Here is a 25,506-nt window from a genome sequence, read left to right on the forward strand (position 1 = left end):
TAGCCGCTGGCAGAACAGTTGAAACTGGAGCAGCAGCACTGCCAGGTGGACTGGGGACAGCAAGGAGTCATCATGCCAGGTAGTCCTGAGGCATGGTCCTAGGGCTCAGGTCCTCCGAGAGAGAGAAAGAAAGAAAGAGAGAAACAGAGAATTAGAGAGAGCATATTTAAATTCACACAGGACACCAGATAAGACAGGAGAAATACTCCAGATGTATCAGACTGACCCTAGCCCCCTGACACATAAACTACTGCAGCATAAATACTGGAGGCTGAGACAGGAGGGATCAGAAGACACTGTGGCCCCATCCGATGATACCCCCGGACAGGGCCAAACAGGTAGGATATAACCCCACCCACTTTGCCAAAGCACAGCCCCCACACCACTGGAGGGAAATCTCCAACCACCAACTTACCATCCCGGGACAAGGCCGAGTATAGCCCACAACGATCTCCGCCATGGCACAACCCAAGGGGGGGGCGCCAACCCAGACAGGAAGACCACGTCAGTGACTCAACCCACTCAAGTGACGCACCCCTCCCATGGACGGCATGGAAGAACACCAGTAGGCCAGTGACTCAGCCCCTGTAAAAGGGTTAGAGGCAGAGAATCCCAGTGGAAAGAGGGGAACCGGCAAGGCAGAGACAGCAAGGGCGGTTCGTTGCTCCAGCCTTTCCGTTCACCTTCACACTCCTGGGCCAGACTATACTTAATCATAGGACCTACTGAAGAGATGAGTCTTCCGTAAAGACTTATAGGTTGAGACTGAGTCTGCGTCTCTCACATGGGTAGGCAGACCATTCCATAAAAATGGAGCTCTATAGGAGAAAGCCCTGCCTCCAGCTGTTTGCTTAGAAATTCTAAGGACAATTAGGAGGCCTGCGTCTTGTGACCGTAGCGTACGTGTAGGTATGTACGGCAGGACCAAATCGGAAAGATAGGTAGGAGCAAGCCCATGTCATGCTTTGTAGGTTAGCAGTAAAACCTTGAAATTAGCCCTTGCCTTAACAGGAAGCCAGTGTAGGGAGGCTAGCACTGGCGTAATATGATACAATTTTGGGGTTCTAGTCAGGATTCTAGCAGCCGTATTTAGCACTAACTGACATTTATTTAGTGCTTTATCCGGGTAGCCGGAAAGTAGAGCATTGCAGTAGTCCAACCTAGAAGTAACAAAAGCATGGATTAATTTTTCTGCATCATTTTTGGACAGAAAGTTTCTGATTTTTGCAATGTTGCGTAGATGGAAAAAAGCTGTCCTTGAAACAGTCTTGATATGTTCTTCAAAAGACAGATCAGGGTCCAGAGTAACGCTGAGGTCCTTCACAGTTTTATTTGAGACGACTGTACAACCATCCAGATTAATTGTCAGATTCAACAGAAGATCTCTTTGTTTCTTGGGACCTAGAACAAGCATCTCTGTTTTGTCCGAGTTTAAAAGTAGAAAGTTTGCAGCCATCCACTTCCTTATGTCTGAAACACAGGCTTCTAGCGAGGGCAATTTTGGGGCTTCACCATGTTTCATTGAAATGTACAGCTGTGTGTCATCCGCATAGCAGTAAAATATGTTTTAACAGGAAAATGTGACAAACTGATATCTTTTACGACAGATAAGATCTAAACCAGGCCAGAACTTGTCCATGTAGACCAATTTGGGTTTCCAATCTCTCCAAAAGAATGTGGTGATCGATGGTATCAAAAGCGGCACTAAGATCTAGGAGCACGAGGACAGATGCAGAGCCTCGGTCTGACGTCATTAAAAGGTCATTTACCACCTTCACAAGTGCAGTCTCAGTGCTATGATGGGGTCTAAAACCAGACTGAAGCGTTTCGTATAAATTGTTTGTCTTTAGGAAGGCAGTGAGTTGCTGCGCAACAGCTTTTTCAAAATGTTTTGAGAGGAATGGAAGATTCGATATAGGCCGATAATTTTTTATATTTTCTGGGTCAAGATTTGACTTTTTTAAGAGAGGCTTTATTACTGCCACTTTTAGTGAGTTTGGTACACATCCGGTGGATAGAGAGACGTTTATTATGTTCAACATAGGAGGACCAAGCACAGGAAGCAGCTCTTTCAGTAGTTTAGTTGGAATAGGGTCCAGTATGCAGCTTGAAGGTTTAGAGGCCATGATTATTTTCATCATTGAGTCAAGAGATATAGTACTAAAACACTTTAGTGTTTCACTTGATCCTAGGTCCTGGCAGGGTTGTGCAGACTCAGGACAACAGAGCTTTGGAGGAATACTCAGATTTAAAGAGGAGTTCGTAATTTGCTTTCTAATGATCATGATCTTTTCCTCAAAGAAGTTCATGAATTTATCACTGCTGAAGTGAAAGCCATCCTCTCCTGGGGAATGCTGCTTTTTAGTTAGCTTGGCGACAGTATCAAAAATACATTTTGGATTGTTCTTATTTTCCTCAATTAAGTTGGAAAAATAGGATGATCGAGCAGCAGTGAGGGCTCTTCGATACTGCACGGTACTGTCTTTCCGAGCAAGTCGGAAGACTTCCAGTTTGGTGTGGCGCCATTTCCATTCCAATTTTCTGGAAGCTTGCTTCAGAGCTCGTGTATTTTCTGTATACCAGGGAGCTAGTTTCTTATGACAAATGTTTTTAGTTTTTAGGGGTGCAACTGCATCTAGGGTATTGCGCAAGGTTAAATTGAGTTCCTCAGTTAGGTGGTTAACTGATTTTTGTCCTCTGACGTCCTTGGGTCGGCAAAGGGAGTCTGGAAGGGCATCAAGGAATCTTTGGGTTGTCTGAGAATTTATAGCACGACTTTTGATGATCCTTGGTTGGGATCTGAGTAGACTATTTGTTGCGATTGCAAACGTAATAAAATGGTGGTCTGATATTCTCTAGTGTAGTCTAGGGGTGGGTCTCAATAGTCTGGTTTAGTCTAGGGGTGAGTCTCAATAGTCTCTACTGTAGTCTAGAGGTGAGTGTCAGTGCTAGTGAGCATTTTAATTTGGCAGTCTAGTTCGACAATTGAGATGCACCGCAATGAGGAAACAAAACTAGACTATTGAGATGCTCCCTTAGAAGGATATTAGACTAGACTATTGAGATGCACCCCTAGAAGGATGTTAGACCAAACTATTGAGATGTACCCCTAGAAGGATATTAGACTAGACTATTGAGATGCACCCCTAGAAGGATGTTAGACCAAACTATTGAGATGTACCCCTAGAAGGATATTAGACTAGACTATTGAGATGATCCCTTAGAAGGATTTTGACATGTGACAAAATGTCATTATATTCCAACAGTAATGAAAAAAATGACATATGTAACACTCGAGAATATAGATAATATATTAGATTTAATAATAACAAGACAAGTACAAACCAGGCGAGGCTCTACAACAGTATTAAAATATTGTAGTGGTCCACATTTTCAGTGATATGCCCAAAATAACTAAAAGTAAATATCATACCAGTCTTGGTGAATTTAAATGTAAATATAATTAAAGCAGTTAATAATTAAAAAAGGGAACTATGATCAAATAAAACACAAAAAAAAAAAAGCTATATATATATTTTTAAAGTTTTTAAAAAGCAAACAAATTGTGCAATAGGAAAGTTTTTGTAATCTTTCAGTATTTTTTCAGTAATTTTTTTTTTTACTGATAAATAGTCTGCAAGTTGCTTTGTACCTGGTGCAAATACATAATTCATTGACGTCTGTGAGAGCCTGTATGGTTAAGTGTTAAATAATAGTAACTTGAAAGATAAGGGCCCTAGCTTCCATCAAATCAGCTGTTAACCAGAGGTAGCCGTGTGTAGGCTGTATAGAAATAATAACTCTCAAATTGAATGTGTGCTTAGGCAGGTAATTCATCTTAAAGATAGAATCCTCAACTGAAACAATAACAAATTCACACCTGCTCTCTGTTTTTGGCTATACGAATGTGACCACTCTCAAATTCATAGGCAGAGCTATGGTTGCCAGGACTGACCATCCATGATATCAGAATTATAGTTTTAATAATGTTTTAAAGCTATACAGTGTTTGTTTGCATTGTTTAGAAACATTGGAGTAAAACAAGCTTATATTTTGGGTTCTGATGGGGTACGGAAGTTGAGCTAAACTCATGAGGCATTCGTATGTTATATTCTTCTAGAATCAATGGGTAGATATAATTAATTTATAAGTAAAAAAAATGGGTGTAGCAACTAAGGATTCTAGCTTTAAGGCTGTATCTATGAGAGCTGGGAAACGGTTGATTGTTTAAACCAATGCCACAGCAGCTATGCCCCAGGCTATTAGCTAGCCTAGCAGCTAGCAGAGCCACAGCAGCTATGTCCCAGGCTATTAGCTAGCCTAGCAGCTAGCAGAGCCATAGCAGCTATGCCCCAGGCTATTAGCTAGCCTAGCAGCTAGCAGAGCCACAGCAGCTATGCCCAGGGCTATTAGCTAGCCTAGCAGCTAGCAGAGCCATAGCAGCTATGCCCCAGGCTATTAGCTAGCCTAGCAGCTAGCAGAGCCATAGCAGCTATGCCCCAGTCTATTAGCTAGCCTAGCAGCTAGCAGAGCAACAGCAGCTACGCCCCAGGCTATTAGCTAGCCGCCAGCTAGCAAAGCCACAGCAGCTATGTCCCAGGCTATTAGCTAGCCAACAGCTGTACCATTAACAGAGCCAAACTGAGAGGCAAGGCAGCCAGAGTGAAGGCAGTGGGTCGGGGAGCACTTCCTGATGTGGTTGATGACTCTGAAAAGTAGGAAAAACAGAGATATTGTTCAGTAGATTACAAAAGTGGATTGTCTTTTCATGTTTCTGTTCAAATGTTGACTTTGCTCTTATAGATGTGTATGGTGACAGTGAAACAGGGGCGGACTGGGACCAGAAATTGGCCCTGGCATTTCTAACACATTGACTCATTTTCCCCCAAATTATTAGCCAGATAATTATAACTTTTCACACGTTAGACAGGCCCACTGGGCTGAAAATGTACCAGCCCATCTGGGCATTTGCCCAAAATGCCAGATGGCAAATCCACCCCTGGCGGTGAATACTTACCAAAAATGATGCTGCCTGATAGAATGTTCAGGGAGGTGGGACTGTTGGTGAAAGTTGCTTGTGCGCTGTTTGAGCTGGGAACCGAAGTCTGCTTGTCGAACACGAGGGTCATGTCGGTAACTACAGATCCACTCCTACTCAGGAGAAGGAGAGGAAATGGACAAACCCTCAGAAATCATCATCACCAGAATCGTCAAAGTTTTCAAGTTTTAATGTCATGTGCCCAAGTGCAGTGAAATGCCTTTTCTAGCAAGCTTTAAACCCAACAATGCAGTAATCAATATCAATGTAGTAGTACAAATAACATAAGGTAGAACAGAAACCTAGTCAATCAGTAATGAGAATTCATACACTTACCTGAATGAGTTAACAATAGAACGATTGAAGCCTGGGGTCCCAGCATAAGCCTTGTTCACCTGCGTTGAAAGATAGGATGATCAAAGGTTCAATGAAAACAGGGCCCTTGACTGCTTTAATAGAAGCTTTGGTTTTTAATTGTCTTTCATAGTAAATTAGACCTCTTCAATAGTACCCTTTTTGACTTTGTTAATAATTTGAATAAATATTGTTTGGAACAATATATTCTACAAGAACATCACATTTCCTGAGAATCTCTGCTGATTCTGAAGTTCTGATCACCACCAACACAACGAATGGCAAATGGATTCAAAGGGAACTCTCTCTGCTGGTGATATGTTGGAATGTACAATTGTGAAGGTTCCCTGTGGCTCAGTTGGTAGAGCATGGTGTTTGCAACGCCAGGGTTGTGGGTTCGATTCCCACGGGGGGCCAGGAAAATAAATAATAAATGCATGAAATTAAATGTATGAAATGTATGCATTTACTACTGTAAGTCGCTCTGGATAAGAGCATCTGCTAAATGACTAAAATGTAAAGGAGGGCTGTTTATTGGTAAATTACCTATTTCTATGTATAAAATGTGTCATATCATTAGAGAAACCACACTTCTCAGTGATTTCTGCACAGGGCATCTTTAATATTTTTGTTGTTGAATAAATTAATGTGAAAAATTGTTTTTCAGAATGTAGACATGTCCATATTTGAGAACACAATCTATTAGGGGTATAATGACACCAAGAGATTGTCTGTATCATGTACAGCTTACTGATGATAGGGGTTTTACAGGAGGCATGTACAGGCTCACTGACGATAGGGGTTTTACAGGAGGCATGTACAGGCTCACTGACGATAGGGGTTTTACAGGAGGCATGTACAGGCTCACTGACGATAGGGGTTTTACAGGAGGCATGTACAGGCTCACTGATGATAGGGGGTTTACAGGAGGCATGTACAGGCTCACTGATGATAGGGGTTTTACAGGAGGCATGTACAGGCTCACTGATGATAGGGTTTTACAGGAGGCATGTACAGGCTCACTGATGATAGGGGTTTACAGGAGGCATGTACAGGCTCACTGATGATAGGGGTTTTACAGGAGGCATGTACAGGCTCACTGATGATAGGGGTTTACAGGAGGCATGTACAGGCTCACTGATGATAGGGGTTTACAGGAGGAATGTACAGGCTCACTGATGATAGGGGTTTTACAGGAGGCATGTACAGGCTCACTGATGATAGGGTTTTACAGGAGGCATGTACAGGCTCACTGATGATAGGGTTTTACAGGAGGCATGTACAGGCTCACTGACGATAGGGGTTTTACAGGAGGCATGTACAGGCTCACTGACGATAGGGGTTTTACAGGAGGCATGTACAGGCTCACTGATGATAGGGTTTTACAGGAGGCATGTACAGGCTCACTGACGATAGGGGTTTTACAGGAGGCATGTACAGGCTCACTGATGATAGGGTTTTACAGGAGGCATGTACAGGCTCACTGACGATAGGGGTTTTACAGGAGGCATGCACAGGCTCACTGACGATAGGGGTTTTACAGGAGGCATGTACAGGCTCACTGATGATAGGGGTTTTACAGGAGGCATGTACAGGCTCACTGATGATAGGGTTTTACAGGAGGCATGTACAGGCTCACTGATGATAGGGGTTTACAGGAGGCATGTACAGGCTCACTGATGATAGGGGTTTTACAGGAGGATTGTACAGGCTCACTGATGATAGGGGTTTTACAGGAGGATTGTACAGGTCTAACACTTACATCATGACTTTCCCCCCAAAATGGTTTGTGATACAAAAGCCTTCCTCCCAATGAAGTTTCTGTGTGAGAATCTGAGATACCAGAAATATTTTGCTACCAACGCTGGCGTGGAATCGCCTTGATACTTACCTCAGAGACCACTTTGACCGCCAGGGTCTTGAACTCTGAAGAGGACGGGTTGGAAAGATCTGAGTTGAACGTCTGGTCGAGACTGAACTGAAGACTCAGGACTCCTTCACTAGAAGATGGAGGGTCAGTTGATGCGACAGCAGGAGTGGAGGTGGTAACAGCTGCTGCAGGAGTGGTGGTGGTGACAGCTGCTGCAGGAGTGGTGGTGGTAACAGCTGCTGCAGGAGTGGTGGTGGTGACAGCTGCTGCAGGAGTAGTGGTGGTGGTGGCAGCTGCTGCAGGAGTGGTGGTGGTGGTAGCAGCTGCAGGAGTAGTGGTGGTGACAGCTGCTGCAGGAGTGGTGGTGGTAACAGCTGCTGCAGGAGTGGTGGTGGTGACAGCTGCTGCAGGAGTAGTGGTGGTGACAGCTGCTGCAGGAGTGGTGGTGGTGGTAGCAGCTGCTGCAGGAGTAGTGGTGGTGACAGCTGCTGCAGGAGTGGTGGTGGTGACAGCTGCTGCAGGAGTGGTGGTGGTAACAGCTGCTGCAGGAGTTGTGGTGGTGACTGCTGCTGCGTGAGTGGTGGTGGTGACAGCTGCTGCAGGAGTGGTGGTGGTGACTGCTGCTGCAGGAGTGGTGGTGGTGACAGCTGCTGCAGGAGTGGTGGTGGTAACAGCTGCTGCAGCAGTTGTGGTGGTAGCAGCTGCTGCAGGAGTTGTGGTGGTGACAGCTGCAGCAGGAGTTGTGGTGGTAGCAGCTGCTGCAGGAGTGGTGGTGGTGACAGCTGCTGCAGGAGTGGAGGTGGTGACTGCTGCTGTCTGAGGGGTGATGGTGATAGCTGCTGATGGAGCGGAGATGGTGACATCTGCAGGATTGGCGGAGGTAACAGCTGCTTCTGTAGCAGCGATGGTAACAGCTGGTTCCGGAGCTGCAGTGGTGACTGCTGCCGGAGAGGTGGTGGTGACAGCTACTGCCTGAGAGGTGGTGATGACATCTGCAGGATTGGCTGAGGTAACAGCTGCCTCTGTAGCAGTGGTGGTGACTGCTGATGGAGGAGTGGTGGTGGTAACAGATGCTGCAGCAGTTGTGGTGGTAGCAGCTGCAGCAGGAGTTGTGGTGGTGACAGCTGCTGCAGGAGCGGTGGTGGTGACAGCTGCTGCAGGAGTGGTGGTGGTGACAGCTGCTGCAGGAGTGGTGGTGGTAACAGCTGCAGCAGGAGTTGTGGTGGTAGCAGCTGCTGCAGGAGTGGTGGTGGTGACAGCTGCTGCAGGAGTGGTGGTGGTAACAGCTGCAGCAGGAGTTGTGGTGGTAGCAGCTGCTGCAGGAGTGGTGGTGGTGACAGCTGCTGCAGGAGTGGTGGTGGTGACAGCTGCTGCAGGAGTGGTGGTGGTGACAGCTGCTGCAGGAGTGGTGGTGGTGACAGCTGCTGCAGGAGTGGTGGTGGTGACAGCTGCTGCAGGAGTGGTGGTGGTGACAGCTGCTGCAGGAGTGGTAGTGGTGACAGCTGCTGCAGGAGTGGTGGTGGTAACAGCTGCTGCAGGAGTGGTGGTGGTGACAGCTGCTGCAGGAGTGGTGGTGGTGACAGCTGCTGCAGGAATGGTGGTGGTGACAGCTGCTGCAGGAGTGGTGGTGGTGACAGCTGCTGCAGGAGTGGTGGTTGTGACAGCTGCTGCAGGAATGGTGGTGGTAGCAGCTGCTGCAGGAATGGTGGTGGTGATAGCTGCTGCAGGAGTTGTGGTGGTAGCAGCTGCTGCAGGAGTGGTGGTGGTGACAGCTGCTGCAGGAGTTGTGGTGGTAGCAGCTGCTGCAGGAGTGGTGGTGGTAGCAGCTGCTGCAGGAGTGATGGTGGTGATAGCTGCTGCAGGAGTTGTGGTGGTAGCAGCTGCTGCAGGAGTGGTGGTGGTAGCAGCTGCTGCAGGAATGGTGGTGGTGGTAACAGCTGCTGCAGGAGTTGTGGTGGTAGCAGCTGCTGCAGGAGTGGTGGTGGTAGCAGCTGCTGCAGGAGTGATGGTGGTGACAGCTGATGCCGGAGAGGCGGTAGTGACTGCTGATGCCGGAGAGGCGGTAGTGACTGCTGCTGCCGGAGAGGCCGTGGTGACAGCTGTAGCAGGAGTTGTGGTGGTAGCAGCTGCTGCAGGAGTTGTGGTGGTAGCAGCTGCTGCAGGAGTTGTGGTGGTAGCAGCTGCTGCGGGAGTGGTGGTGGTGACAGCTGCTGTCTGAGTGGAGGTGGTGACTGCTGATGCCGGAGAGGCGGTAGTGACTGCTGTTGCCGGAGAGGCGGTAGTGACTGCTGCTAATGGAGTAGAGGTGGTGACATCTGCAGGATTGGCAAAGGTAACAGCTGCTTCTGTAGCAGCGATGGTAACAGCTGGTTCCGGAGCTGCAGTGGTGACTGCTGCCGGAGAGGTGGTGGTGACAGCTACTGCCTGAGAGGTGGTGATGACATCTGAAGGATTGGCTGAGGTAACAGCTGCCTCTGTAGCAGTGATGGTGACTGCTGATGGAGCGGCGGCGGTGACAGCTGCTGCAGGAGTGGTTGTGGTAACAGCTGTTGCCGGAGAGGTGGTAGTGACTGCTGATGCCGGAGAGGCGGTAGTGACTGCTGATGCCGGAGAGGCGGTAGTGACTGCTGTTGCCAGAGAGGTGGTAGTGACTGCTGATCCTGGAGAGGCGGTGGTGACAGCTGCTGTCAGCGAAGTGGTGACATCTGCAGGATTGGCGGAGGTAACAGCTGGTTCCGTAGCAGCGGTGGTGACAGCTGTTGCCGGAGTGGTGATGGTGACAGCTGCCTGAGTGGTGTTGGTGACAGCTGCTGTCTGATTGGTGTTGTTGAAAGCTGTTGCCGGAGCGGAGGTGGTGACAGCTGTTGCCGGAACTGCGGTGGTGACTGCTGCCGGAGAGGCCGTGGTGACAGCTGCTGCCGGAGAGGTGGTGGTGACAGCTGCTGCAGGATTGACAGTGGTGACAGCTGCTGTCTGAGTGGAGGTGGTGACTGCTGTTGCCGGAGAGGTGGTAGTGACTGCTGATGCCGGAGAGGTGGTGGTGACAGATGCTCTCTGAGCGGTGTTGTTGAAAGCAGATGCCAGAGCTTCGTTGGTGACAGCTGCCAGAGTAGAGGTGGTGACAGCTGCTGCCGGAACTGCGTTGGTGACTGCTGCCGGAGAGGCCGTGGTGACAGCTGCTGCCAGAGCGATGGTGTTGACAGCTGCTGCAGGATTGACGGTGGTGACAGCTGCTGCCAGAGCGGTGGTGTTGACAGCTGCCGCAGGATTGATGGTGGTGACAGCTGCTGTCGTAGTGGAGGTGGTGACTGCTGCTGTCTGAGGGGTGATGGTGATAGCTGCTGATGGAGCGGAGATGGTGACATCTGCAGGATTGGCGGAGGTAACAGCTGCTTCCGTAGCAGCGATGGTGACAGCTGGTTCTGGAGCTCCAGTGGTGACTGCTGCCGGAGTTGCCTTGGTGACACCTGCTGCCGGAGAGGTGGTGGTGACAGCTACTGCCTGAGAGGTGGTGATGACATCTGCAGGATTGGCTGAGGTAACAGCTGCCTCTGTAGCAGTGGTGGTGACTGCTGATGGAGCGGCGGTGGTGACAGCTGCTGCAGGATTGACGGTGGTGACAGCTGCTGTCTGAGTGGAGGTGGTGACTGCTGATGCTGGAGAGGCGGTAGTGACTGCTGATGCCAGAGAGGCGGTAGTGACTGCTGATGCCAGAGAGGCGGTAGTGACTGCTGATGCCGGAACGGCGGTAGTGACTGCTGATGCCGGAACGGCGGTGGTGACAGCTGATGCCAGAGAGGCGGTAGTGACTGCTGTTGCCGGAGAGGCGGTAGTGACTGCTGTTGCCGGAGAGGCGGTAGTGACTGCTGTTGCCGGAGAGGCGGTAGTGACTGCTGTTGCCGGAGAGGCGGTAGTGACTGCTGTTGCCAGAGAGGCGGTAGTGACTGCTGTTGCCAGAGAGGCGGTAGTGACTGCTGTTGCCAGAGAGGTGGTAGTGACTGCTGATGCCAGAGAGGCGGTAGTGACTGCTGATGCCGGAGAGGCGGTAGTGACTGCTGATGCCGGAGAGGCGGTAGTGACAGCTGTTGCCAGAGAGGCGGTAGTGACTGCTGATCCTGGAGAGGTGGTAGTGACTGCTGATGCCGGAGAGGCGGTAGTGACAGCTGCTGTCGGCGAAGTGGTGACATCTGCAGGATTGGCGGAGGTAACAGCTGGTTCCGTAGCAGCGGTGGTGACAGCTGTTGCCGGAGTGGTGATGGTGACAGCTGCTGTCTGATTGGTGTTGTTGAAAGCAGTTGCCAGAGCTTTGTTGGTGACTGCTGCCAGAGATGTGGTGATGACAGCTGTTGCAGGAGCGGTGGTGGTGACAGCTGCCTGAGTGGTGTTGGTGACAGCTGCTGTCTGATTGGTGTTGTTGAAAGCTGTTGCCGGAGCTGTGTTGGTTACAGCTGCTGCCGGAACTGCGGTGGTGACTGCTGCCGGAGAGGCCGTGGTGACAGCTGCTGCAGGATTGACGGTGGTGACAGCTGCTGTCTGAGTGGAGGTGGTGACTGCTGATGCTGGAGAGGTGGTAGTGACTGCTGATGCCGGAGAGGCGGTAGTGACTGCTGCTAATGGAGCGGAGGTGGTGACATCTGCAGGATTGGCAGAGGTAACAGCTGCCTCTGTAGCAGTGGTGGTGACAGCTGATGGAGCGGCGGCGGTAACAGCTGTTGCCGGAGAGGCGGTAGTGACTGCTTTTGCCAGAGAGGCGGAAGTGACTGCTGTTGCCGGAGAGGCGGTAGTGACTGCTGATCCTGGAGCGGCGGTGGTGACAGCTGTTGCCGGAGAGGCGGTAGTGACTGCTGATGCCGGAGAGGCGGTAGTGACTGCTTTTGCCAGAGAGGCGGAAGTGACTGCTGTTGCCGGAGAGGTGGTAGTGACTGCTGATCCTGGAGCGGCGGTGGTGACAGCTGCTGTCAGCGAAGTGGTGACATCTGCAGGATTGGCGGAGGTAACAGCTGGTTCCGTAGCAGCGGTGGTGACAGCTGCCTGAGTGGTGTTGGTGACAGCTGCTGTCTGATTGGTGTTGTTGAAAGCTGTTGCCGGAGCTGCGTTGGTAACTGGTGCCAGAGATGTGGTGATGACAGCTGTTGCTGGAGCGGTGGTGGTGACAGCTGCCTGAGTGGTGTTGGTGACAGCTGCTGTCTGATTGGTGTTGTTGAAAGCTGTTGCCGGAGCTGTGTTGGTTACAGCTGCTGCCGGAACTGCGGTGGTGACTGCTGCCGGAGAGGCCGTGGTGACAGCTGCTGCAGGATTGACGGTGGTGACAGCTGCTGTCTGAGTGGAGGTGGTGACTGCTGATGCTGGAGAGGTGGTAGTGACTGCTGATGCCGGAGAGGCGGTAGTGACTGCTGCTAATGGAGTGGAGGTGGTGACATCTGCAGGATTGGCAGAGGTAACAGCTGCCTCTGTAGCAGTGGTGGTGACAGCTGATGGAGCGGCGGCGGTAACAGCTGTTGCCGGAGAGGCGGTAGTGACTGCTTTTGCCAGAGAGGCGGAAGTGACTGCTGTTGCCGGAGAGGCGGTAGTGACTGCTGATCCTGGAGCGGCAGTGGTGACAGCTGTTGCCGGAGAGGCGGTAGTGACTGCTGATGCCGGAGAGGCGGTAGTGACTGCTTTTGCCAGAGAGGCGGAAGTGACTGCTGTTGCCGGAGAGGTGGTAGTGACTGCTGATCCTGGAGCGGCGGTGGTGACAGCTGCTGTCAGCGAAGTGGTGACATCTGCAGGATTGGCGGAGGTAACAGCTGGTTCCGTAGCAGCGGTGGTGACAGCTGCCTGAGTGGTGTTGGTGACAGCTGCTGTCTGATTGGTGTTGTTGAAAGCTGTTGCCGGAGCTGCGTTGGTAACTGGTGCCGGAACTGCGGTGGTGACTGCTGCCGGAGAGGCCGTGGTGACAGCTGCTGCCGGAGAGGTGGTGTTGGAGGAGAGGCCGTGGTGACAGCTGCTGCCGGAGCGGAGGTGGTGACAGCTGCTGCCGGAGCGGAGGTGGTGACTGCTGCCGGAGCGGAGGTGGTGACTGCTGCCGGAGCGGAGGTGGTGACAGCTGCTGCCAGAGAGGTGGTGGTGACAGCTGCTGCAGGATTGACGGTGGTGACAGCTGCTGTCTGAGTGGAGGTGGTGACTGCTGATGCTGGAGAGGCGGTAGTGACTGCTGATGCCGGAGAGGTGGTAGTGACTGCTGATGCCGGAGTGGCGTTGGTGACTGCTGTTGTCGGAGAGGCGGTAGTGACTTCTGATGCCGGAGAGGCGGTAGTGACTGCTGATGCCGGAGAGGCGGTAGTGACTGCTGATGCCAGAGAGGCGGTAGTGACTGCTGATGCCGGAGAGGTGGTAGTGACAGCTGTTGCCGGAGAGGCGGTAGTGACTGCTGATCCTGGAGCGGTGGTGGTGACAGCTGCTGTCGGCGAAGTGGTGACATCTGCAGGATTGGCGGAGGTAACAGCTGGTTCCGTAGCAGCGGTGGTGACAGCTGTTGCCGGAGAGGTGGTGGTGACAGATGCTCTCTGAGCGGTGTTGTTGAAAGCAGATGCCAGAGCTTCGTTGGTGACAGCTGCCGGAGTAGAGGTGGTGACAGCTGCTGCCGGAACTGCGTTGGTGACTGCTGCCAGAGAGGCCGTGGTGACAGCTGCTGCCAGAGCGATGGTGGTGACAGCTGCTGCAGGATTGACGGTGGTGACAGCTGCTGTCGTGGTGGAGGTGGTGACTGCTGCTGTCTGAGGGGTATGATGGTGACATCTGCAGGATTGGCGGAGGTAACAGCTGCTTCTGTAGCAGTGATGGTGACTGCTGCTTCCGGAGGGGCGATGGTGACAGCTGATGGAGAGGTTGTGTTTTCAGCTGTTGCCGGAGAGGCGGTAGTGACTGCTGTTGCCGGAGAGGAGGTAGTGACTGCTGATGCCGGAGAGGCGGTAGTGACTGCTGCTAATGGAGCGGAGGTGGTGACATCTGCAGGATTGGCGGAGGTAACAGCTGCTTCTGTAGCAGCGATGGTGACAGCTGGTTCTGGAGCTCCAGTGGTGACTGCTGCCGGAGTTGCCTTGGTGAGACCTGCTGCCGGAGAGGTGGTGGTGACAGCTGCTGCCTGAGAGGTGGTGATGACATCTGCAGGATTGGCTGAGGTTACAGCTGCCTCTGTAGCAGTGGTGGTGACTGCTGATGGAGGAGTGGTGGTGGTAACAGCTGATGCCGGAGAGGCGGTAGTGACTGCTGATGGAGGAGAGGCGGTAGTGACTGCTGATGCCGGAGAGGCGGTAGTGACTGCTGATGCCGGAGAGGTGGTAGTGACTGCTGATGCCGGAGAGGCGGAAGTGACTGCTGTTGCCGGAGAGGCGGTAGTGACTGCTGATGCCGGAGAGGCGGTATTGACTGCTGTGCAGGAGGGCGGAGGTGACAGCTGCTTCTGTAGAGGCGATGGTGACTGCTGGTTCCGGAGCAGTGGTGACTGCTGCCGGAGTTGCCTTGGTGAGACTGCTGCTGCCGGAGAGGTGGTGGTGACAGCTGCTGCCTGAGAGGTGGTGATGACATCTGCAGGATTGGCTGAGGTTACAGCTGCCTCTGTAGCAGTGGTGGTGACTGCTGATGGAGGAGTGGTGGTGGTAACAGCTGATGCCGGAGAGGCGGTAGTGACAGCTGATGGAGAGGTTGTGTTTTCAGCTGTTGCCGGAGAGGCGGTAGTGACTGCTGTTGCCGGAGAGGAGGTAGTGACTGCTGATGCCGGAGAGGCGGTAGTGACTGCTGCTAATGGAGCGGAGGTGGTGACATCTGTAGGATTGGCAGAGGTAACAGCTGCTTCTGTAGCAGCGATGGTGACAGCTGGTTCTGGAGCTCCAGTGGTGACTGCTGCCGGAGTTGCCTTGGTGAGACGCTGCTGCCGGAGAGGCGGTAGTGACAGCTGCTGCCGGAGAGGTGGTGATGACATCTGCAGGATTGGCTGAAGTTACAGCTGCTCTGTAGCGAGTGGTGGTGACTGCTGATGGCGGAGAGGTGGTGGTGACTGCTGATGCCGGAGAGGCGGTAGTGACTGCTGATGGAGGAGAGGCGGTAGTGACTGCTGATCCTGGGGCGGCGGTAGTGACTGCTGATCCTGGAGCGGCGGTGGTGACTGCTGATCCTGGAGCGGCGGTGGTGACTGCTGATCCTGGAGCGGCGGGGGTGACAGCTGCTGTCGGTGAAGTGGTGACATCTGCAGGATTGGCGGAGGTAACAGCTGGTTCCGTAGCAGCGGTGGTGACAGCTGTTGCCGGAGAGGTGGTGGTGACAGCTACCTGAGTGGTGATGGTGACAGCTACTGTCTGACTGGTGTTGTTGAAAGCAGTTGCCAGAGCTTTGTTGGTGACTGCTGCCAGAGATGTGGTGATGACAGCTGTTGCTGGAGCAGTGGTGGTGACAGCTGCTGTCTGATTGGTGTTGTTGAAAGCTGTTGCCGGAGCTGCGTTGGTTACAGCTGCTGCCGGAGCGGAGGTGGTGACTGCTGCCGGAGAGGCCGTGGTGACAGCTGCTGCCAGAGCGGTGGTGGTGACAGCTGCTGCAGGATTGATGGTGGTGACAGCTGCTGTCTGAGTGGAGGTGGTGACTGCTGATGCCGGAGAGGTGGTAGTGACTGCTGTTGCCAGAGAGGCGGTAGTGACTGCTGATCCTGGAGAGGCGGTAGTGACTGCTGATGCCGGAGAGGCGGTGGTGACAGCTGCTGTCGGTGAAGTGGTGACATCTGCAGGATTGGCGGAGGTAACAGCTGGTTCCGTAGCAGCGGTGGTGACAGCTGTTGCCGGAGAGGTGGTGGTGACAGATGCTGTCTGAGCGGTGTTGTTGAAAGCAGATGCAGGATTGACGGTGGTGACAGCTGCTGTCGTAGTGGAGGTGGTGACTGCTTCTGTCTGAGGGGTGATGGTGATAGCTGCTGATGGAGCGGAGATGGTGACTGCTGATGGAGAGGTTGTGGTTTCAGCTGTTGCCGGAGAGGCGGTAGTGACAGCTGATGCCGGAGAGGCGGTGGTGACTGCTGATGCCGGAGAGGCGGTAGTGACTGCTGATGCCGGAGAGGCGGAAGTGACAGCTGCTGCCTGAGCGGTGCTGGTGACAGCTGTTGCTGGAGTGGAGGTGGGGACAGCTGCTGCCTGATCGGTAGTGGTGACAGCTGTTGCTGGAGTGGAGGTGGGGACAGCTGCTGCCTGAGTGGAGGTGGGGACAGCTGTTGCAGGAGTGGAGGTGGGGACAGCTGCTGCCTGAGCGGTGCTGATGACAGCTGTTGCAGGAGCGGCGGTTGTGGCTGATATTGTCCACACTGGTCCAGTTAGAAAACAATATAGAAAATGTCAGAAAAGAAAACATTCCACTCCACTATATACAGCATCTACCACCCCTTATACACTGTACAACACCTATATCCACTATATACAGCATCTACCACCCCTTATACACTGTACAACACCTATATCCACTATATACAGCATCTATCACCCCTTATACACTGTACAACACCTATATCCACTATATACAGCATCTATCACCCCTTATACACTGTACAACACCTATATCCACTATATACAGCATCTACCACCCCTTATACACTGTACAACACCTATATCCACTATATACAGCATCTATCACCCCTTATACAACACCTATATCCACTATATACAGCATCTACCACCCCTTATACACTGTACAACACCTATATCCACTATATACAGCATCTATCACCCCTTATACACTGTACAACACCTATATCCACTATATACAGCATCTACCACCCCTTATACACTGTACAACACCTATATCCACTATATACAGCATCTACCACCCCTTATACAACACCTATATCCACTATATACAGCATCTACCACCGCTTATACAACACCTATATCCACTATATACAGCATCTACCACCCCTTATACAACACCTATATCCACTATATACAGCATCTACCACCCCTTATACAACACCTATATCCACTAAATACAGCATCTATCACCCCTTATACACTGTACAACACCTATATCCACTATATACAGCATCTATAACCCCTTATACACTGTACAACACCTATATCCACTATATACAGCATCTACCACCCCTTATACAACACCTATATCCACTATATACAGCATCTACCACCCCTTATACAACACCTATATCCACTATATACAGCATCTACCACCCCTTATACAACACCTATATCCACTATATACAGCATCTACCACCCCTTATACAACACCTATATCCACTATATACAGCATCTATCACCCCTTATACACTGTACAACACCTATATCCACTATATACAGCATCTACCACCCCTTATACACTGTACAACACCTATATCCACTATATACAGCATCTATCACCCCTTATACACTGTACAACACCTATATCCACTATATACAGCATCTATCACCCCTTATACACTGTACAACACCTATATCCACTATATACAGCATCTACCACCCCTTATACACTGTACAACACCTATATCCACTATATACAGCATCTATCACCCCTTATACAACACCTATATCCACTATATACAGCATCTATCACCCCTTATACAACACCTATATCCACTATATACAGCATCTATCACCCCTTATACACTGTACAACACCTATATCCACTATATACAGCATCTACCACCCCTTATACAACACCTATATCCACTATATACAGCATCTATCACCCCTTATACACTGTACAACACCTATATCCACTATATACAGCATCTATCACCCCTTATACAACACCTATATCCACTATATACAGCATCTACCACCCCTTATACAACACCTATATCCACTATATACAGCATCTATCACCCCTTATACAACACCTATATCCACTATATACAGCATCTATCACCCCTTATACAACACCTATATCCACTATATACAGCATCTATCACCCCTTATACAACACCTATATCCACTATATACAGCATCTACCACCCCTTATACACTGTACAACACCTATATCCACTATATACAGCATCTACCACCCCTTATACACTGTACAACACCTATATCCACTATATACAGCATCTACCACCCCTTATACAACACCTATATCCACTATATACAGCATCTATCACCCCTTATACAACACCTATATCCACTATATACAGCATCTACCACCCCTTATACACTGTACAACGACTATATCCACTATATACAGCATCTACCACCCCTTATACAACACCTATATCCACTATATACAGCATCTATCACCCCTTATACACTGTACAACACCTATATCCACTATATACAGCATCTACCACCCCTTATACACTGTACAACACCTATATCCACTATATACAGCATCTATCACCCCTTATACACTGTACAACACCTATATCCACTATATACAGCATCTACCACCCCTAAACGTACAACACCTATATCCACTATATACAGCATCTATCACCCTTATACACTGTACAACACCTATATCCACTATATACAGCATCTATCACCCCTTATACACTGTACAACACCTATATCCACTATATACAGCATCTATCACCCCTTATACACTGTACAACACCTATATCCACTATATACAGCATCTATCACCCCTTATACACTGTACAACACCTATATCCACTATATACAGCATCTATCACCCCTTATACAACACCTATATCCACTATATACAGCATCTATCACCCCTTATACAACACCTATATCCACTATATACAGCATCTATCACCCCTTATACACTGTACAAGACCTATATCCACTATATACAGCTTCTATCACCCCTTATACACTGTACAACACCTATATCCACTACATACAGCATCTATCACCCCTTATACAACACCTATATCCACTATATACAGCATCTACCACCCCTTATTCACTGTACAACACCTATATCCACTATATACAGCATCTATCACCCCTTATACAACACCTATATCCACTATATACAGCATCTACCACCCCTTATACAACACCTATATCCACTATATACAGCATCTATCACCCCTTATACACTGTACAACACCTATATCCACTATATACAGCATCTACCACCCCTTATACACTGTACAACACCTATATCCACTATATACAGCATCTACCACCCCTTATACAACACCTATATCCACTATATACAGCATCTATCACCCCTTATACAACACCTATATCCACTATATACAGCATCTACCACCCCTTATACAACACCTATATCCACTATATACAGCATCTATCACCCCTTATACAACACCTATATCCACTAAATACAGCATCTATCACCCCTTATACACTGTACAACACCTATATCCACTATATACAGCATCTATCACCCCTTATACACTGTACAACACCTATATCCACTATATACAGCATCTACCACCCCTTATACACTGTACAACACCTATATCCACTATATACAGCATCTATCACCCCTTAGTACAACACCTATATCCACTATATACAGCATCTACCACCCCTTATACAACACCTATATCCACTATATACAGCATCTACCACCCCTTATACAACACCTATATCCACTATATACAGCATCTATCACCCCTTATACACTGTACAACACCTATATCCACTATATACAGCATCTATCACCCCTTATACCGTACAACACCTATATCCACTATATACAGCATCTACCACCCCTTATACACTGTACAACACCTATATCCACTATATACAGCATCTATCACCCCTTATACAACACCTATATCCACTATATACAGCATCTATCACCCCTTATATACAACACCTATATCCACTATATACAGCATCTACCACCCCTTATACACTGTACAACACCTATATCCACTATATACAGCATCTACCACCCCTTATACATACAACACCTATATCCACTATATACAGCATCTACCACCCCTTATACACTGTACAACACCTATATCCACTATATACAGCATCTATCACCCCTTATACAACACCTATATCCACTATATACAGCATCTACCACCCCTTATACAACACCTATATCCACTATATACAGCATCTATCACCCCTTATACAACACCTATATCCACTATATACAGCATCTATCACCCCTATACAACACCTATATCCACTATATACAGCATCTACCACCCCTTATACACTGTACAACACCTATATCCACTATATACAGCATCTACCACCCCTTATACACTGTACAACACCTATATCCACTATATACAGCATCTACCACCCCTTATACAACACCTATATCCACTATATACAGCATCTATCACCCCTTATACAACACCTATATCCACTATATACAGCATCTACCACCCCTTATACACTGTACAACGACTATATCCACTATATACAGCATCTACCACCCCTTACCTTACAACACCTATATCCACTATATACAGCATCTATCACCCCTTATACACTGTACAACACCTATATCCACTATATACAGCATCTACCACCCCTAATACAACACCTATATCCACTATATACAGCATCTATCACCCCTTATACACTGTACAACACCTATATCCACTATATACAGCATCTACCACCCCTAATACAACACCTATATCCACTATATACAGCATCTATCACCCCTTATACACTGTACAACACCTATATCCACTATATACAGCATCTATCACCCCTTATACACTGTACAACACCTATATCCACTATATACAGCATCTATCACCCCTTATACACTGTACAACACCTATATCCACTATATACAGCATCTATCACCCCTTATACACTGTACAACACCTATATCCACTATATACAGCATCTATCACCCTTAAATGTACAACACCTATATCCACTATATACAGCATCTATCACCCCTTATACAACACCTATATCCATTATATACAGCATCTATCACCCCTTATACACTGTACAAGACCTATATCCACTATATACAGCATCTATCACCCTTATACACTGTACAACACCTATATCCACTACATACAGCATCTATCACCCCTTATACAACACCTATATCCACTATATACAGCATCTACCACCCCTTATACACTGTACAACACCTATATCCACTATATACAGCATCTACCACCCCTTATACAACACCTATATCCACTATATACAGCATCTACCACCCCTTATACAACACCTATATCCACTATATACAGCATCTACCACCCCTTACATGTACAACACCTATATCCACTATATACAGCATCTACCACCCCTTATACAACACCTATATCCACTATATACAGCATCTATCACCCCTTATACACTGTACAACACCTATATCCACTATATACAGCATCTATCACCCCTTATACACTGTACAACACCTATATCCACTATATACAGCATCTACCACCCCTTATACAACACCTATATCCACTATATACAGCATCTATCACCCCTTATACAACACCTATATCCACTATATACAGCATCTACCACCCCTTATACAACACCTATATCCACTATATACAGCATCTACCACCCCTTATACAACACCTATATCCACTATATACAGCATCTATCACCCTTATACACTGTACAACACCTATATCCACTATATACAGCATCTATCACCCCTTATACACTGTACAACACCTATATCCACTATATACAGCATCTACCACCCCTTATACACTGTACAACACCTATATCCACTATATACAGCATCTATCACCCCTTATACACTGTACAACACCTATATCCACTATATACAGCATCTACCACCCCTTATACACTGTACAACACCTATATCCACTATATACAGCATCTATCACCCCTTATACACTGTACAACACCTATATCCACTATATACAGCATCTATCACCCCTTATACAACACCTATATCCACTATATACAGCATCTATCACCCCTTATACACTGTACAACACCTATATCCACTATATACAGCATCTATCACCCCTTATACACTGTACAACACCTATATCCACTATATACAGCATCTACCACCCCTTATACAACACCTATATCCACTATATACAGCATCTATCACCCCTTATACAACACCTATATCCACTATATACAGCATCTATCACCCCTTATACAACACCTATATCCACTATATACAGCATCTATCACCCCTTATACAACACCTATATCCACTATATACAGCATCTACCACCCCTTATACACTGTACAACACCTATATCCACTATATACAGCATCTACCACCCCTTATACACTGTACAACACCTATATCCACTATATACAGCATCTACCACCCCTTATACAACACCTATATCCACTATATACAGCATCTATCACCCCCTTATACAACACCTATATCCACTATATACAGCATCTACCACCCCTTATACACTGTACAACGACTATATCCACTATATACAGCATCTACCACCCCTTATACAACACCTATATCCACTATATACAGCATCTATCACCCCTTATACACTGTACAACACCTATATCCACTATATACAGCATCTACCACCCCTAATACAACACCTATATCCACTATATACAGCATCTATCACCCCTTATACACTGTACAACACCTATATCCACTATATACAGCATCTACCACCCCTAATACAACACCTATATCCACTATATACAGCATCTATCACCCCTTATACACTGTACAACACCTATATCCACTATATACAGCATCTATCACCCCTTATACACTGTACAACACCTATATCCACTATATACAGCATCTACCACCCCTTATACACTGTACAACACCTATATCCACTATATACAGCATCTATCACCCCTTATACACTGTACAACACCTATATCCACTATATACAGCATCTATCACCCCTTATACAACACCTATATCCACTATATACAGCATCTATCACCCCTTATACAACACCTATATCCACTATATACAGCATCTATCACCCCTTATACACTGTACAAGACCTATATCCACTATATACAGCTTCTATCACGCCTTATACACTGTACAACACCTATATCCACTACATACAGCATCTATCACCCCTTATACAACACCTATATCCACTATATACAGCATCTACCACCCCTTATTCACTGTACAACACCTATATCCACTATATACAGCATCTATCACCCCTTATACAACACCTATATCCACTATATACAGCATCTATCACCCCTTATACAACACCTATATCCACTATATACAGCATCTATCACCCCTTATACAACACCTATATCCACTATATACAGCATCTACCACCCCTTATACACTGTACAACACCTATATCCACTATATACAGCATCTACCACCCTTATACACAACACCTATATCCACTATATACAGCATCTACCACCCCTTATACAACACCTATATCCACTATATACAGCATCTACCACCCCTTATACACTGTACAACACCTATATCCACTATATACAGCATCTACCACCCCTATTACAACACCTATATCCACTATATACAGCATCTATCACCCCTTATACACTGTACAACACCTATATCCACTATATACAGCATCTATCACCCCTTATACACTGTACAACACCTATATCCACTATATACAGCATCTATCACCCTTATACCTGTACAACACCTATATCCACTATATACAGCATCTACCACCCTTATACAACACCTATATCCACTATATACAGCATCTATCACCCCTTAGTACAACACCTATATCCACTATATACAGCATCTATCACCCCTTAATACAACACCTATATCCACTATATACAGCATCTATCACCCCTTATACACTGTACAACACCTATATCCACTATATACAGCATCTATCACCCCTTATACAATACAACACCTATATCCACTATATACAGCATCTACCACCCCTTATACACTGTACAACACCTATATCCACTATATACAGCATCTATCACCCCTTATACAACACCTATATCCACTATATACAGCATCTATCACCCCTTATACAACACCTATATCCACTATATACAGCATCTATCACCCTTATACACTGTACAACACCTATATCCACTATATACAGCATCTACCACCCCTTAGTACAACACCTATATCCACTATATACAGCATCTATCACCCCTTATACACTGTACAACACCTATATCCACTATATACAGCATCTATCACCCCTTATACACGTACAACACCTATATCCACTATATACAGCATCTACCACCCCTTACTGTACAACACCTATATCCACTATATACAGCATCTATCACCCCTTACACTGTACAACACCTATATCCACTATATACAGCATCTATCACCCCTTATACAACACCTATATCCACTATATACAGCATCTATCACCCCTTAGTACAACACCTATATCCACTATATACAGCATCTACCACCCTTATACACTGCTACAACACCTATATCCACTATATACAGCATCTATCACCCCTTATACACTGTACAACACCTATATCCACTATATACAGCATCTACCACCCTTATACAACACCTATATCCACTATATACAGCATCTATCACCCCTTATACAGTACAACACCTATATCCACTATATACGGCATCTACCACCCCTTATACACTGTACAACGCCTATATCCACTATATACAGCATCTACCACCCCTTATACAACACCTATATCCACTATATACAGCATCTATCACCCCTTATACACTGTACAACACCTATATCCACTATATACAGCATCTACCACCCCTAATACAACACCTATATCCACTATATACAGCATCTATCACCCCTTATACACTGTACAACACCTATATCCACTATATACAGCATCTATCACCCCTTAAAGTACAACACCTATATCCACTATATACAGCATCTACCACCCCTTATACACTGTACAACACCTATATCCACTATATACAGCATCTATCACCCCTTATACACTGTACAAACACCTATATCCACTATATACAGCATCTATCACCCTTATACAACACCTATATCCACTATATACAGCATCTATCACCCCTTATACACTGTACAACACCTATATCCACTATATACAGCATCTATCACCCTTAAATACAACACCTATATCCACTATATACAGCATCTATCACCCCATATACAACACCTATATCCACTATATACAGCATCTATCACCCCTTATACACTGTACAACACCTATATCCACTATATACAGCATCTATCACCCCCTTATACACTGTACAACACCTATATCCACTATATACAGCATCTATCACCCCTTATACCAACACCTATATCCACTATATACAGCATCTATCACCCCTTATTCACTGTACAACACCT

The 25,506-nt window shown here is 47.5% G+C and overlaps 1 protein-coding gene across 1 annotated transcript; it reads right to left on the reverse strand.

Moving 5' to 3' along the window:
• Nucleotides 1-3,966: 3,966 nt before the first annotated feature.
• On the reverse strand, nucleotides 3,967-14,039 carry LOC106591067 (mucin-2-like). Its single transcript, XM_045712244.1, has 6 exons — nucleotides 13,391-14,039; nucleotides 9,120-13,213; nucleotides 7,284-8,483; nucleotides 5,375-5,433; nucleotides 5,018-5,151; nucleotides 3,967-4,708 (listed from the first exon to the last, which is right to left on the reverse strand). Exons 1-6 carry the CDS (start codon nucleotides 14,037-14,039, stop codon nucleotides 4,605-4,607), a joined length of 6,240 nt encoding a protein of 2,079 aa, XP_045568200.1. The 3' UTR covers nucleotides 3,967-4,604.
• Between the last annotated feature and the right edge of the window lie 11,467 nt (nucleotides 14,040-25,506).

The sequence above is a fragment of the Salmo salar genome, unplaced genomic scaffold (assembly GCF_905237065.1).
Source record: "Salmo salar unplaced genomic scaffold, Ssal_v3.1, whole genome shotgun sequence".
NCBI lineage: Eukaryota > Metazoa > Chordata > Actinopteri > Salmoniformes > Salmonidae > Salmo > Salmo salar.

What these genes read in the sequence shown, in the direction of transcription:
- LOC106591067 (XM_045712244.1), bottom strand. Translation starts at nt 14,039, where the DNA reads ATGTCACCATCATACCCCTCAGACAGCAGCAGTCACCACCTCCACCAC. An exon ending in CTACCACCACAACTCCTGCA is followed by an intron (nt 8,484 to 9,119) that starts GCAGCTATCACC and finishes GCTGCTACCACC; the next exon opens with ACAACTCCTGCTGCAGCTGT. An exon ending in ATCAGGCAGCATCATTTTTG is followed by an intron (nt 4,709 to 5,017) that starts GTAAGTATTCAC and finishes CCTACTTTTCAG; the next exon opens with AGTCATCAACCACATCAGGA.